This window comes from Pelodiscus sinensis, chromosome 1 (assembly GCF_052426305.1).
Source record: "Pelodiscus sinensis isolate ZL-2025 chromosome 1, ASM5242630v1, whole genome shotgun sequence".
Taxonomy (NCBI): Eukaryota; Metazoa; Chordata; order Testudines; family Trionychidae; genus Pelodiscus; species Pelodiscus sinensis.
Genome location: NC_143052.1, coordinates 95,579,157 through 95,595,832, shown reverse-complemented (window position 1 = coordinate 95,595,832; position 16,676 = coordinate 95,579,157). Strand labels below are relative to the sequence as shown.

The following is a 16,676-nucleotide window of genomic DNA, read 5'->3' as shown; positions in this document are numbered from 1 at the left end:
TGAAGACACAAGCATGCTCACATACGCACCTTGGCAAACTGCAGCAGCTCAAGTCACTAACACAGGGGTGGGGAACCTCAGGGGCCAGTTGCAGCCCCTGGCTTGCCTGGATCCAGCCCCCAAGGCTCAGGGCTCCCTCCCCCAGCACTGGGGAGCCTGCGCCTACTGTGGGACTGGAGCACACAAAATCTACTAGCCTGTGCCCCATTAGGCTCTGGTGTGCAAGGGGTATGTGGAGAGTATCTTTCTCCTCAGTCAGGGGTCATATCAGTTAGGGGTTTTTTTGTTTTGTTTTTGCTTTTCACTTGTGTGCAGCCCCCCCCCCCCCCCCCAACTGATTTTTCTGTAGGTCAACAGCCCCTGACCCCAAAAATGTTCCCCACTCCTGCTGTAACCCATTCAGTTCTGAGCACCGATCTGCAAACACACTATCAAAGAGCCTCCTGGATTTTCAATGGAGAGTGAACCAATCAAACCATGTGCAAAGCAAGCAGCTTCCTGATAACATGAGACGAGGGGGACTTTTTCCACAGTGAACCAAGTTCCTAGGGCCACGTTAGGGGAAGGGGAGGGTTGCTAAGGACTCTGGGATATAGCTACTTTGACTCAGGTCTGCACATTGCCAGAGGTCTGGGTTCAAGCATAATGGAAAAAAATTCTTAACGTCGGGGAACAAACACAATGTAAGTGCTTACGCCCAGGGTCCCCCAACACAGGTAGGTTGACTTGAATCCCACTAACCCTGGGCTTACATTGCAGCATATACATACCCACTGAGGCCCTCAACAGTTTTATGGAAGGGAGGAGACAAATCTGAAATAGTAAAAAATGTTTGCATAAGGTTTATCCACTAGATGGTGTAAGAACTACACAATAAAATGTTTACAGACATTAGTTGCCCAGTTCAAAGGTGTGAAAAAAAGCATACAGGAAGCTATGGAAGAAAGGTTGAGTTATCCCTGAGCACTTTTACCCAGAAAGTAAAATTCAGTTTGCCATTTCTGCTAAAAAAAAAAAAAAAAAAATGACTTGGTAAAAAAACAGCACAGTTTTTAGAGAGACATAAACATGATGTCCCAAAAAAGTTAATCATAATGGGTTGTTCACTTTCAGTTCTTTGGGTACGATGCAGCTTTTAAACAGTAAGGCCTAGCTACATAAAGGTATTTAGGCACCTAACTCCCTAACTTACACACCACTCAGAGCTACAAAACTCTTGCCTGGCTGCTGTTGAAGCCTACAGGCACCCAAACTCTCTTTGCACCTAAGGTCTTGAAGTAAAAGATCACTATTACAACACCTATGCCCCTCTGTGGAGCCAAGCCTACATCATCTGTTCAAATCCAGCTCCCAGTCAGAAGTGTGGGGAGAAATCGCATTAAACAGACCAACTTGCTGCTTTTGCATCTCAGAATTACTTTAGCATGGAGCCTGAATTACTAAACATGGTCTCCCTCACCCTGCACTGCAAAGAACCAGGTGATAGATTGCACAAAGCCATCTCTATAACACCAGACCCAGCCTGAGGCTACCAAAGGACTTTGCTCTCTGCTGGGATCAGATTAGAGGCCTCCAATCAGATTAGCTAAAAGCCTTAAAATCTCATTAGTGAAAGCCAGGTCTGAATTTCATCTGCCTCAAAGCCAAAAGTGAGACTAAGAAAAAACCCTAACAGATCAAGTAATAATGAGGAGCAAAAATGTAAGGAAAATCATTTTACAGAGAAGTATACTAAAGTGAAAACATGATGGTTAAAAAGTGAGGTTGCTTGTCCTACCAGGAAATTTCCACAAAATAACTTAACTATCTTGAGTACAGTCCCAGACAGACTGCAAAGAGCTACAAAAAGATCTCTCAAAACGAGAGGACTGGGCAACAAAATGACAGATGAAATTTAATGCTGATAAACACAAAGTAATATGCATTGGAAAACAGAATCCCAATTATACATACGAAACGATGGGGTCTAAATTAGCTGTTACCATGCTTAGAGTCACTGTGGACAGTTCACTGAAAATATCCACTCAGTGTGCAGCGGCTGTTAAAAAACCGAATAGACTGTTGGGAATTATTAAGAAAGCAATAGATAAGATAGAAAATATAATATTGCTTCTATGTAAATCCATGGTAAGCCCACATCAATACTGAGTGCAGATGTGATCACCCCATCTCAAAAAAGATACATTGGAATTGGAAATGGACAACAAAATGATTCAGGATTTGGAATAGTTTCTGGATGAGGAGAGATTAACATTGGAGCTTTTCAGTTTGAGGCGAGATTAACATTGGGGCTTTTCTGTTTGGAAAAAAGAGAACTGTGAGGGGATATGACTGAGGTCTATAAAATCATGACTCGTGTACAGAAAGTAGATAAGGAATTGCTATTCATTGCTCCTCATAACACAAGAGCTATGGGTCACCAAATGAAATTAATAGGCATCAGGTTTAAAACAACCACAGTAAGTTTGCGAAATGCACAGTCAACCTGTGGAACTCTTTGCCAGAGAATGTAGTGTCACCATGACTATTATGAGGTTTAAAAAAAAAAAAAAGCAGCGGCCCTAGATAAGTTCATAACCATTGATGGACCCTATCCTCTATTAGCCATGATGGGCAAGATCGTGTCCCTAGCCTCTGTTTTTCAGAAGCTGGGAATGGTGACAGGGGATGGATCACTTGATGATTGCCTATTCTGTTCATTCCCTCTGGGGCACCCTGCATTGGCTACTGGCGGAAGACAGGATACTGGACTAGATGGACCTAGTATGGTCAGTCTTATGTTTTTATACGCATTAATAGTTGACCTTTGTGGAGAGGCTGCACTGCATAGAGTTGAAAGCACATCTGCAGTCTGTTCCACTGGTCCTGTGCCCACCTGCAGTGTCCTCCCACCTGCAGTGTGTAGCCCCTTAATTCGAACTAGTGGGAGGCTAGCCCTCCCCAGGTTTCCCTGGTGGCCACTCTGGCCAACACCAGGGAAACTCTATGCCCCCCTCCCGGCCCCGGTGCCCGTGCCAGGTGCAAGCCTGCCAGCACCCAGCCAGCAGACCCTGCACCTGGCACAGCACAGAGCCACCCACCCGATGTCCCCCAGCCCACCCCCTCTTCCCGGGACCAGGCTGGCGGCTCCCAGGAGCTTGTCCTGGACCGCAAGAGGCGGGCACCTTCCTGGGCTAGTGCGGACATCGTGGACCTCATCCACGATCTCCGCACTAGGCACAGGAAAGTGGCCGTCTAGGGCAGGAGAGCTGCCAGCCTGGCCACCCAGGAGCAGGTGTGCATGAAAATCAAGGGGGTTCACTGAGACCCCCGACCCTGAGCCCTGAGCTTACAATGGCCGTCCTGGGTCAGACCAAAGGTCCATCTAGCCCAGTAGCCTGTCTGCCGACAGTGGCCAACCCTAGGGAACCTGGAGGGGATGGACCGAAGACAGTGACCAAGCCATTTGTCTCATGCCATCCCTCTCCAGTCTTCCACAAACTTTGGGCAGGGACACCACTCCTACCCCCTGGCTAAGACTACTCCATGGACCCAACCTCCATGACTTGATCTCACTTCCCTTTCAACTCTGTTCTAGTTGTAGCCTTCACAGCCTCCTGCAGCAAGGAGTTCTACAGGTTAACTATTTGCTTTGGGAAGAACAACTTTCTCTTACTAGTTTCAAGCCTGCTACCCATTCCTTTCCTTTGGTGTCCTCTAGTCCTTCTTTACGGGAACTCATGAAGAACTTTTCTGTATGCACCCTCTCCACCCAACCCCTGCCTTTAGAGACCTCTATCCTGTCCCCGCTTCATCTCCTCTTTTCTAAGCTGAACAGTCCCAGTCTCTGTAGCCTCTCTTCATATGGGACCTGTTCCCAACCCCTGATCATGTTAGTTGCCCTCCCCTCTCCCAGCCTCTCTCTTCCCCTCTCCCACCTCCTTTTCCCAGTCTCCCCCAGTTTTGTTCAATAAAGACAGAGTCAATTTTGGAACAAACGTTATCTTTATTTTGTACATCAAGAAAAGGGGCTAGGGAAGGGTAAGAGGAAGGAGGTGAGGGAGGAATGGGGTACGAGCCCCCGATGGGGAGGACTGGGCTGGCTCTGCGGGCTTCTGGGGGTGGAAGCTCTCCTGCAGCCCCCCGATTGCCCCCTCTCCCCAGATGGCAGCCTGCGGCAAGTGCAGCTGGGCTGATGGCCGAGTGGTGTGATGTGCCCAGTGTGGGTACTCCGGGCAATCCAAGCCAGGACTGCTTTGCAAGCGGGGCACCCCTTAGAACTGTCTGTCCAGGGTGGGGGTCGGGACCCTTTAAACGCAGCCCTCGGCTAGCCTGAGACAGCATCTCCACGCTCTAAGTCCTCCTCTGATGCCCTGCCGGCACTGCTTCCGGCCATCCTTAAGCCCTGTTCAGGGTCCACTCAATGTGGACTTGCTAGTTCGAATTAGCAAAACGCTAATTCGAACTAGTTTTTAGTTCTAGACGCGTTAGTTCGAATTAGCTTAGTTCGAATTAACTAATTCGAACTAAGTTAGTTCGAATTAGCGCTGTAGTGTAGACGTACCCATGAAGACCAAAGACTAGAGTTTCATAGTTGCCAATGTCCTGGTATAGACCCACCAATTTCTCCTCCCAAGCAGCTGCCAGACTTATTCTGGGCCTAAGCTATGAGGAATTCTAGCTCCTTTGGCTGACAGTTCTTGAGAAAGATCTTTGATTTGAGTCTGAATATTTATTCAATAAGTCATTTTAATTTGTTGCATGATTGATTTTCTGTCACTCACCTTATAAACAAAGCCAACCACCATGAAACCTACTACATTTGGCTAATATATTCAATGCTATGTTTCCATTATGATCACCCTTATATTTTCCCTTCCCCCCTCCCTTGTATTCTATACCCACCAGTCCCACCTTAACCTTATTTAGATTATAAACATATAGAGCAGACACACTCTTTCTACATTTGCACAGTGACTAGTTCAATGGATCTCCCTCTTAACTGGGGCCTCTGGGAGCTACTGTCTTTTAAGCAAAATAATAATGCATTTAAGAGATGGTTTAGAATTCCAGGGCCCCCACTAGGAAAGTGTGTACAACAGGGCACAGTCAAATCCTCGTGAGGTCATTACAGTCCCAGGCGTTTGGGTGCAAAGCGAGGGAGAACATTCAAGAGATTGTTCATATAGTGTCCCAGTTGCTCTCCGGAGGGCCCTGAATGGCAGGAGTTGGAAGACGGATGGAGACAGCTGAGATCAGATGAGTACCAATGCAAGTGTTCTCAGACCCACATACCGCCAGAAGAAGAGTTACATGATTGATGGCAGTGCCAGTACTCTGAACTGCCACATCTGCTATTTAATGGTAGGGCCAAGAGTGTTATAACTCTGCACTGGCAAAACTAACTTAACCAACATAGCTTCAACACTTATTTGCTGTCTATAAAATCTCTACAATAGTGTAGAGAAACTCAGTGTATGATTCAGTGGTGGCAAGGCTTGCAATTGTACTTGCTCCGATTAAGGGTCTTACAAGTTAAAACAAGGCATACTGGTGGCTACAGTGCCAAACTACAGTTAGACAAGGCTTTTCTTTCTGCCAGGTACTTGGGAATCCCCTAGCTGTGCCTGCGTAGCTAGTATGAATGGACCACCTTTTTCCCCACAGCATTTTGTGCAGTAGGAAATGAAAGACTCTACACTGCACCACAGGCTCTGGTGCCCCTCACCCTCATGGATCCACTGTGGAAGAATGTTCCAAATTCCCCAGGAATACACAGATACAAACAGTTCTGCAGTGTTGAATGCATGGATATAAGCTCCGCTAACCCATGACTTGGTGTCCCAACAACAGAGTTTGGGAGGTTGTGTTTGTTTAGGGGAGGGTTAAGATGCACACATAATTGCACTTCTACTGTGCAAATGCCCATACTCCTTGCTTAGGTCCCTCACAAATTTCTAGACATTTCAATTCTTTAGTTAAAATCAAGGTTTCAGACAAGATTCAGGACTTCCTGAACCATGTTGACCCATAAGCTACAAGGGATAAAGGGTGATAAATAGCCTCACAATGAAAAAATAAAAAGAATTTATGATGGTCTTCTCCTGGCCTGCTCTTCACAGACTCATTAGCTTGCATTTCTCACCTTCTAATACAGTGGGAAGGAGATGATGTGATGGCGATAATGAACTGAACATCATCTTTATTTGGCTGGTGTCTGGGTCCTGAGGACTCAAAAAGCATTAAGAAAAATTCGTAAGAGCTAGAAGCAACCCATACTGGGCCACAGCTGGCAGGAATGGTGTCTGTAACCTCCGGTTGTCAGAAGCTGGGAATGAGCAACAGGGTAGGGATCACCAGATGGTTACCTGTTCTGCTCACTCCCTTTGGGGCATCTGGTATTGGCCACTGTTGGCAGACAGGATACTAAGCTATATGGACCTTTGGTCTGACCCAATATGGCCGTTGTTGTGTTTTTTATTCCCTGTTATAGCAGCACTGCAAGTGAGGAGACCTCTCAGACAACAACTGTGCTGCATCTCTCCTCAGCTGCTAGAGCCACAGCAATAAGAACAGAGCAAAGGATTGAGCCAAAAGCCACCACAGGCCCCGGGGCAAAGTTGGGGGCAGCAGCTCTGCGTCCCCTGAAGGGACAGGGCTGAGAGCAGCCAGCCCTCAGCATTGCCTGGATGACGGCATCTCCCCGGCCCCCTCACCCAGCCCTCAGAGCTCTGCAGAGCAGCACTCCAGCAGCAATTTAAAGGGGTCCAGAGCTCCAGCCACTGCCAGCTGGAGCCCTGGGCCTCTTTGAATCACCAGGCCCCAAGGCAACTGCCACCTTTGCTGGGCTTGGCCATTAAAATGTGTTTAATTTACTGTATACCTCCATAAGTGTTCAACCACTGAAATAAAACAGTCCCCATGCTCAAACAAAACAGTGGCAGGAAGCAGTTTGACAGATCATCTGCAAGTGCGTGCGTGCATGCGTGCGCGCACACACACACGCACACGCACACGTTTACTGTAATCAAACACTTACTTGATTGTCCCTCGCAGGGTATCCATGATAACCTGAGGTCAGCGGCTCATTCTGCAAGAGAAGAACAAAAAAGATAAATGCAATGGTTGTAAGGAATAGAAACAAGTGATTATAAGATGAATACAATGATTCAATGATCTGAGGGATTTGAGGGAAAAAGGCAGGTAACATCACAATCTTCTTATGACATGTTCAATTTTCTGTGTGAGTCAATGCACCTAGATACAAAATAGTCTGAAACTACATATTCCAGAATGCATGAAGAAGAGACCACAGGCATGAAATAATCATAAAGCTATTCCGACTTCCTTTCCTGTAAGATGTCTCTCACAGTTTTGGTATTTTCCACAGAACTTTTTTTTAATGTCTCTTTTTCCATTGTGGAGCTAGAATAATTACAGTGTAAACTGCTGTGAGCTGCCACACAATTAACCCAGTCTTAGAGAAAACTCTCTTCATCTAACTAAACAATGGCAGCAAAGGTGTGAAACCCCTTCCTGATAACTGTGCTACACTGTGGCATGTGAACATAATATTAGACAGTGCAGTTTAAATTCTAATCTTACTAAACCTGAGCAGTATTATCACATGAACTCCTAAAAAGAATCAATGTTCTAGCTTTTCTTTCCTCATCTCCAAATGGACTCGTTTCTCAAACTGCTTCTTATATCAGCAATCCTGTCACACTGACTTAACCGGAAGGATATGTGAGTTTTCAACATCCTCTTCATCATTGGAATTTCCTAGCCTCTCCCCTATTCTAACGACTACAGCAGAGATTAGGTGAACACAACGCTTTCATTTTTTATTCTCCGTGGAGATAGGAAGAGAATCTCTCCTGCTTGTGAATTCAAATCAGGGGAGAAATTAGCCAGATTCACCTTACCCTTGCCAAAATAGGGGGAGGCAGTAAGACGTGAATAAAACGGATATATAGGACAGCTTCAGTTTCATTCTGCTATTGCTCCCCTCTGGGGCTCACAGGGGAAGAGTTGTAGGCAGAAGTAATAAAATACTGGTAACAAGAAAGTAGCAATTCCACACTCCTACACAGAGTTAGTTTTCACATTGTTGCTAACACACTGCAGTAGGCATTGTTTAGCAAAGGGGTGTTCTGGAGTCTTAACAAGCTCTGCATGTTACCCGAGCTGTTCGTTCCTAGAGGAAAAACTAGGCAAAGCTGACCAGAACCAATTTGTTGAAAGCAAACTTGTGCCAGGACTGCTGTTTCCAGCAGTAATTGCATTATTAGAAACAGCTGGAAGTTAGATGGAGAGAATTTACAGCCTCTGACTGATGCTATTCAATTTCAAGTGTAAAGTGTCTAATGATGAGGACATTCCTGACCTAGAGAGAGCATGAGGTGGAACAATAGTCAAAAAAATGATGGTCTTTATCCAGAGAGACTGAACTCCATGACCACAACATCCATGAAGACAACTGCTTTGTGGCAGAAGATACTTTATTACTGCCAACACACCTCATGTTTATCGATATTTACCAGTAATTACTATTTTGCAATCATACTAGGAATGTTAAATATCGGTTAATTGAATAGTCGATTAACCTTATAAATTCTTATTGGTTAGTCGACTATTCTATAGTCCCCAGGGGTGGGACTGGCAGCCAGTGTGCTCCGGCCCCACTCCTGGAGAACCCCCTGCCAACCTAGGTTTCTGCCTCTCTATTAGAGGCAGCAGCACAGGATGCAACATGGGACCTGTTTCGCAAGGGGAGCCAGTTTAAAAACCAGCTCCCTTCACAGACTGGTTGCCTGTTACCGAGATCGGATGGCACGGGATGGCAGCAGCCCCTGTACAGGGGGAAGGAAGGATCTGAGCTCCTGGACCCAGCATGAGCTCTGGAACAGAACCAGGCTGCCTGCCTCCTAATGCACTTTAAATGCAGAGCCGCAGCAGGGGTAAGTCCCGGACGTGGCGCAAGCTGAGCTGCTGGCCAGCCTGCTAAAAATGTACCGGTGGGGGGAGTGGGGATATGCATGTAGTCTTTAGCATTAACCTATAGGCTTTTGGTTATTGGTTAATCGACTATACTATTACATCCCTACACCACACTACATTCAATTATCCCCACTATCTACATGATGTAACTTCTACCATTGTTCCATTCTTCTATGCCAATATCAGAATGGTCCTGTATCTCTCTAATGACACTTGTAGATGTAAAATCATATTTCTGCTAAGGTATGTGTTTACAGTTCTCAGCACACAGTGTGAGCTAATCAGGAGGGGAATCTGAACCGTCGCAACACTCACAAGCCCAACAACTTAGCTCATTCACCAGGCCTAAATATAATGATGTTCCTAGCCAAACCACCTTCTAACTTGTCTCACAATGGTAAGGAAACCCCTGTTTTTGAGTCCAAAGATTGTTCCTGGGGGAATTCTGTGCCATTATGCAAAGCAGAATTTGCTCAGAATTAATATTCTGCACAGAATTTCAAGTTTCCCCAGCATTGGGGCAGCAAAGCTGCTGGCAGCCATTAGGGCCCACTTGACTCTGCAGAGCCCAGCTCTTCACCTTACAGTAAACCAAGTGCCCAACCCAACAGGGATAAAGGGTCTGCATGCTCTGGGTGCCCAACTTTATCTTCATCCTCCTGGGGATGGGAGATGACTCAGGGCAGAGCTTTGGAGGGAAGGAGGTGTATATGTCCAGGCCAGGGGTTGACTGCAGCTAGGTTCCATGTAGCTTTTCTCAGCACCTCACAACTGGTACTGGGTTGTCCTAGGGATTTCTTTAACTCTCTACTCCTGGAGGAATCTTTTGTTGTTGTTGTTCTGTATCGTTAACGTACTTGTTGACAGGGATTTTAAAATAAAATTATCAAAATCATTAACTTTGCTGTGATTATATTATGTTATTTTGACAAATAAAATATGCAGATTTTTGCAGAAGAATAGGATCTGGTCTACACACAAAGTGTGTAACTTACAGTGAAAATGTAAACCCATATAGTTAAACCAAAGGAAAAGGCTGTCTAGACAATTATTTCAGTATAAGAGTGGTTTCTTTGAGTTTAGCACAGATTGTTAACTGATGTGAGACTAAATAAAAATGAGCCAATTTTAAATTGAAATAAGTAGCAGCCACACTCCCTTTTGCACCAGTTTATCCTTATTGATTTAAAAGCAGATTCAATTATACTGGTAAATTCTCTCATTTAGACAAGCCCTTAAAATGCAGGCTAAATTGATAATCAGATTCTAAACCAGAGATGGTCAAAAAGCAACCCACAGGCCAGCACAATTTGCCAGGGTTAGCCCATGGTGAGTTGCCAGACACTTCGTTTACCTGCATGTCCACAGGTACAGCCACTTGCAGTTCCCATTGGCCATAGTTTGCCATCCCTGGCCAATGGGAGCTGCAGGAAGCAGTTGTCGGCCCACACCGCTTCCTGCAGCTCCCATGGGCTTAGAGCAGCAGATGCTCAGGCAAATAAAGAGTCTGGTGGCTCACCAGGGGCTAACCTTGGTGATTTGCTTCTGGCCCATAGGCTACTTATTGACAATCTATATTTTAAACCACTATTTCTACATCCACAGAGGGCTTTGCATTAGTGTAACTAAACTGGTCCTGATTTGCATGTAGACATATCTTGTTTATGGCACTCTCTAAGGTTAGTTTCTAGGAGGGATGTCATCAAACACTCATAGCACTCCCACATTGAAGATAAGCTGAGATTTGCGCTACAGGCAAGATGATTATTCCTGTTTCACAGTTTAATTTAATTTCCAAATTTGTCAATCCTGCTTTTAAGAAAACAACTGAAGTGGCTAGGGGTACATCTACACTTGCTCGTTAGTTCGAGCTAGGTAGGGTAATTAGGGCAAGCGGAGTTGCAAATGAAGCCCGGGATTTAAATATCCCGGGCTTCATTGGCATGTTCCCAGGCGCCGCCATTTTTAAATCCCCCTTAGTCCGAACTCCGTGCCCACGGCTACACGTGGCACGGAGTAGGTAGTTCGAATTAAAGATCCTAATTCGAACTACCGTTACTCCTCATTCCACGAGGAGTAACGGTATGGAATGGAAGAGAGGGAACCTTGACATCAGCACCCCTCAGGAGCCTCCTGCTTTCTGTGCAGGGCAGGGGAGAGGAGCTGATGTCAAGGTGCCCCATCTCCCACTCTATATACTATTTCCACAGAGCAGAGAGGGGGCACAACAAGACTTGGGATGGAGTTTGCTGGCTACTTTTGGGAGTGGTGCAGGGCAAGAACATGGGTGAGCTTGCCTTAGCCCCACTGCACCACCAACCAGGAGCCACCTGAGGTAAGCAGTGCCCAAGCCGGAGCCCACATCCCAAAACTGTACCCCAATCATGAACCCCCTCCTGCACCCAAAGTCCCTGCCTTAGCCCCAAGCACCCCTGCATCCAAACATCCTCCCAGAGCCTGCACCTAGAACCCCCTCCTGCACCCCAAGCTCAGCTCAGAACCCCTCACACTCCAAATCTCTTAATCCAAGACCAAAACCTGCATCCCAATTCTCTGCCCCAGCCTGGTGAAATTGAAGAGGGATGGGGGAGGAAGGAAGGATGGAGTGGGTCCTCGAAGAAGGGGCAAGAAGAAGACGGGACAAGGGTATTCGGGTTTGAAGTAGATCTTACCTTATACTTTAATTCAAAAAGTGATCTTGTGCTTAAAAAGGTTGGAGACCGCTGTATATAGTGGATCCCAAATTGAATTAGTACAATTTTTCACGCACACGCACACACACACACACCCCCACACACCCCCTACTGTTTATATAGATTTCTGAATTTTTTATTCAGTCTTTGCTGATTTTTATTTTCATAGTTCCTGGAAATTAAGGGGTAGAAGTGAATTTAGAGCAGCACAGACAGCAGAAATGCAGAGGACTCCCAGCACTGATAGGAGGATTCTGGGAGGCTCCCTGCACAGCTGAAGGGACCAAGACATAGGGGCACAAGGGGAGGATGTGATCCTGGCTCAGAAGAATAAAGACACTTCCCCGCAGGATAGGATAGCAAGGAGGAGTACCAGCAGCCCTCTGTGGTCCTGAGCTCCACAGTTGGTGGCAAAGGACAGATTCCACACTCTTGCCTAGCAAGCAGCACTGTGACAGCCTGGCTGCAGAGGAAGCCGTGCACAGTTATGGGACTGGTGGCACCTGGTTCCTGCAGGTGCAAGGTATGTGGAAGACTGCAGTCCTGACAGGACAACACAGAGACCCACTTCCAGGACTGCAGAGAGATCAACAATCAGACATTCAGGAGCTGGGTGGTCTCTTTCACCTATGGGCTTGTCCTCCTCCTGCTGGCCCCGGCCAGGAGTCATTGCTCTGCCCCACCAAGACCTCCCACACATTGAGCCTGCAGGGATTAAGTGTCACAGGACTTGTGACAGTGCAGGGAGCTCTCTGCAGACCCGCTGTCACAGGAATGAGGGAGCAGGTCCATGACACACGGCTGCACTGTCACTGCACTACCACAGGGCATGTAATTCTCAATCCCTACAGGCACCACTGGGTTAGGAGCTGTTCCTGCTGGCTACTTTTTCCATCAGTTTCAATGTGTCAGCTGAAATCAGTGTTTATCATTTAAAACGAATCCTGCTGAGCCTACATTGAGTCAACATGTGACATGTGAAAATGGCAAATACGAGTCTGTGTTGTATTACAGGAATGTTGTACAGAATACATGGGAGGTAATTATACCACTCCAATTGACACTGGTGAGGCTTAGGCAGGAGCATCATTTCCAGTTTTGGGTGCCACAGTTTAGGAAAGATGTGAATAAATTGAGGAGAGTCTAGAGAAGAGGAACAAAAATAATAAAGGTTTGGAAAATCTGACCTAGGAAAAAAGGTTACAAACCCTGGGCATGTATATTCTTGAGAAAAAGATAACAGGAGACACCTGATAACAGTCTTCAAATATGTTAAAGGCTGTTATAAAAAGAAGACGATGCTTTATTTTTTCCATACCCACAGAATGCTGGACAGAAAATTACTGATTTAACCTGCTGCCAGAGAGATTTAGGAGAGAAAAGCTTTCTAACAAGAAGGGTAGTTAATTACCAGACTTGGTTACCAAGGGTGTTTGTGGAATCTCTGCCATTGGAGGCATGTAAGAACAGATAAGACAAACTACTATCAGAGATAGTCTAGGTTTATTTGGCCCTGCCTCAGAATGGGGGATGTGGACTAGGTCAGTGCTTCTCAACCTTTTTGATACCAGGAATTGGCTTGCTGCCTTCCTAAAGTGTGTCAGGGAGATCCCAAGGACCAGTGTCAGTCCACAGATCAGTTGTTGAGGAACACTGGACTAGATGACCTCTCAAGGTTTCTTCCAGCTCTACAATCCTGGGCTGTCTCTAGACTGGCAAGTTTTTCCGCAAAATCATCTGATTTTGCGGAGTAACTTGCCAGCTGTCTACACTGGCCACTTGAATTTCCGGAAAAGCACCGACGATCTCATGTAAAATCATCAGTGCTTTTCCGGAAAAACTATGCTGCTCCCGTTTGGGCAAAAGTCTTTTTCCGAAAGACTTTTGCGCAAAAGGGCCAGTGTAGACAGCATAATACTGTTTTCTGCAAAAAAGCCCCGATCGCGAAAAAGGCAATCGGGGCTTTTTTGCGGAAAACCACGTCTAGATTGGCCACGGACGCTTTTCCGCAAAAAGTGCTTTTGCAGAAAAGCATCTTGCCAATCTAGATGTACTTTTCCAAAAATGCTTTTAACGGAAAACTTTTCCATTAAAAGCATTTTCAGAAATTCATGCCAGTGTAGACGTAGCTAACTAATAATGGAATAGATTCTTCAAACTCACTATATAATTAAATCTTAATAAAAATTCATGAATAGGTTGCTTTTGAAAAAGGTAGGGTACAACTCAACAAAATTACCAAGGATTGTTATATTTAATTGTAATGGTTATAGTCAGGGTCATATCAAAATATCATGACATTCAAAATATCATGGCACTTGAGAAAGACAGAGAGAAAATATTTACTGCTGGCAAGGCAAGAGACATGAATGACTCTTCTGCTCCTGAAATCCTCAGTGTTGCAGATGTGCTGTATTGTTACAGTTCTTTATCTTCAAAGGGCTTTAGAAATATTGGCTACATTCTCACAGTACCCTGGAAAGTAGAAAGACTGGCAGACACAGAAGCTGTGGAAAGGAAACAAGGTCAGAAGCATAGATAATTTCAGTATGGCTGGCAGTGGAGGAAAAAGGAATAAAGTCAATGAAAAAGGGGAGAAGTAGTTATTTGGAGGATGCTCTTGTTTATATCATACATTGACTAGAGGTATTACTTGGACAAGATGCAGAAAGGCTGAACAGAGACTCCTTGTAACACTAGATGAGAGAGATAGATGTACTATATACCAGTGTTTTTCAACCTTTTTTTTTATAAAGTACCCCTTTAAAAAAAATTATAAGTACCCCCAGTACCCATAGCTTTCAGACGCACAACATTTTTTTCCATTATTGCAACACGTTTGTTTAAACAACTTAATCGTAGCGGGGCAGGCAATGACATTTTTAGGTGTAAAAAGTACAAAAAAAATAAAGCACTGTAAAACTTAAAACAAAAATTCAGTTTTCTCTAAATTTCAGTTGTGTTGACGTTCTCTCAAGTACCCCCAAGCATACTCATACCACTGGTTGAGAAACACTGCTATATATGACCAAAATAAAAGTGTTTGAGAGAAAGTAACAAAGTAAACAAAAATTGGTTTGGTGGGGAGGGGAAAAGAGACAAAATTAAGCTTTGTAGTACTTGTACGTTTTAAACTGCCTCACCCTAGCAACAGCTCAGAGGAAGCAGTGCAGAGTGGCAGGCCAGTTCACATTATGGTTTGCCAGGTGTTTGGTATTGGCCTGGACAGTCTAGTATTTGCGGCTTCTGTCCAGTAAAAAAACCCAGAAAATCCCAGACATGTAAAATGTCCGATATTTTCTGTTTTTCTTGGACGGAAAGCTGCTTGGGACATCTAGTGGGGGCAGGAGGAGCACCGGGATTTAAAGGCACCATGATTCTTTTTTGTTGTTGTTGTGCGGCTGTGGGTTTTGGTTTTTCTTTTTTGCTCAACAAGTTTGGTCCCCATGTTTTTTTCCCCTTCACCATGTTTGGTATTTTTTTTTGAAACTATCTGGCAACCCTATTCACATGGGGAGCCAGCTGATAGAGACAACAGCGTGGGGAGTGGGGGAACCAGTGATGTAGTGGGGGTGAGGTCTACTTTTATAATCCCGTGTTCACTCTTTGCTGTATTGTGTTATGTGAAATTCCTGATGACTCACTGCAGATGTGTACTGGGCCCAGACACCTAAGGGCCAGACTTAGGAGATCACAACCCCTACCCAGGCAGAGACACAAAGGATAGGTGGGGGTCTCGGGGCTACCCCAGGCTGGGGGGGTAGGGCCTGTGGGAAGAGGCAGTTTCTGCTGGGCTAGAAGAGAGGAGGCTGAGAGCAGGAAAAGGGGGTGAGGGGCCTGGGAGCCCCTTCCCCCTAAGAGGAATAATGCTATCTGCCCTGGCTCCTGTGTTAACATCGATCCTAAGCAATGCTGTGTCTCTGTGAACCAATAAACCTTCTGTTGTACCTGCTGGCTGAGAGTCACATCTGGCTGCAGATGGGGGTGCAGGATCAGGCACCCCCTGATGCGCCGTGACAGCACCGCAGAGCCAGCCCCCGCCCTCCCCCAGCACCGCTCCTGTCTGTCCCGCACTGCAGCCTCTGTAAGAGGCAGAAAAGGGGGGGCAGGCAGGTCTGCAGAGCCGGCACACACAGAGAGCTGCTTAAAAGCTGGCTCCCTGCATGTATCGGCTCTCACCTACTCCCCTCACTCTTCACACTGGTGCCTCTCTATCAGAAGCAGCGATGCGGGAGAGGGAGCAGGTGGACCAGGTGCTTCTGGAGAGCTGGCTTAAAGCCAGCTCCCGCCACCCCCACCTTTTCTGCCTCTGATACAGAGGCAGGGTGGGGGAAAGTGTGTAGACAACAGGATTAACTGATGAGCCTAGGCTTATTGGTTAATCGTCAGGCTTATCAGTTCATTGTGTAGTCGTCTTCACACTGACATCCTACTTCTTCCTAGATAGTCATTTCCCATTCTGTATGTGTGAAACTGATTGTCCCTTCCTCAGTGAAGTATTTTGCATTTGTCCTTATTCAACTTCATCCTATTTATCTCAAACCATTTCTCCAGTTTGTCCAAACCATTCTGAATTATGATCCTAACCTCCAAAGCTCTTGCACCCCAACCAGCTTCATCTGGTATCATCTGCAAACTTAATAAGTGTATTCTCTATGCCAATATTTAAATCACTGATGAAGATCTTGAACAGAACCAGTCCCAGAACTGACCCCTGCAGAATCTCAATTGTTATGTCCTTCCAACATAACTATGAACCATTAATAACTACTCTCTGAGAACACTTATCCAGACAGTTATGTGCTCATCTTATAATAGCTCCATCTAGATTGTATTTCCCTAGTTTACTGATAAGAAGGTCATATGAGACAATATCAAATGCTTTACTAAAGTGTAGGTATACCAGATCCACTGCTTCCCCCCTTACCCACAAGACTTGTTATCCTATCAAAGAAAGCTATCAGATTGGTTTGACATGATTTGTTCTTTGCAAATCCATGCAGA

The 16,676-nt window shown here is 45.6% G+C and overlaps 1 protein-coding gene across 16 annotated transcripts in view; it reads right to left on the bottom strand.

Moving 5' to 3' along the window:
- RBFOX2 (RNA binding fox-1 homolog 2) overlaps positions 1 to 16,676 on the bottom strand; it is a 275,113-nt gene that overhangs the window by 202,596 nt on the left and 55,841 nt on the right. For all 16 annotated transcript variants that reach the window (XR_012906290.2, XM_075937907.2, XM_075937889.2 and 13 more), the window contains exon 2: positions 7,019 to 7,069. Coding sequence is in view for 15 of the 16 variants with exons in the window: in XM_075937907.2 (XP_075794022.2) it covers positions 7,019 to 7,069 (51 nt within the window). In the remaining variant the exon portion in view is untranslated. The remainder of the gene's footprint in view (positions 1 to 7,018; positions 7,070 to 16,676) is intronic.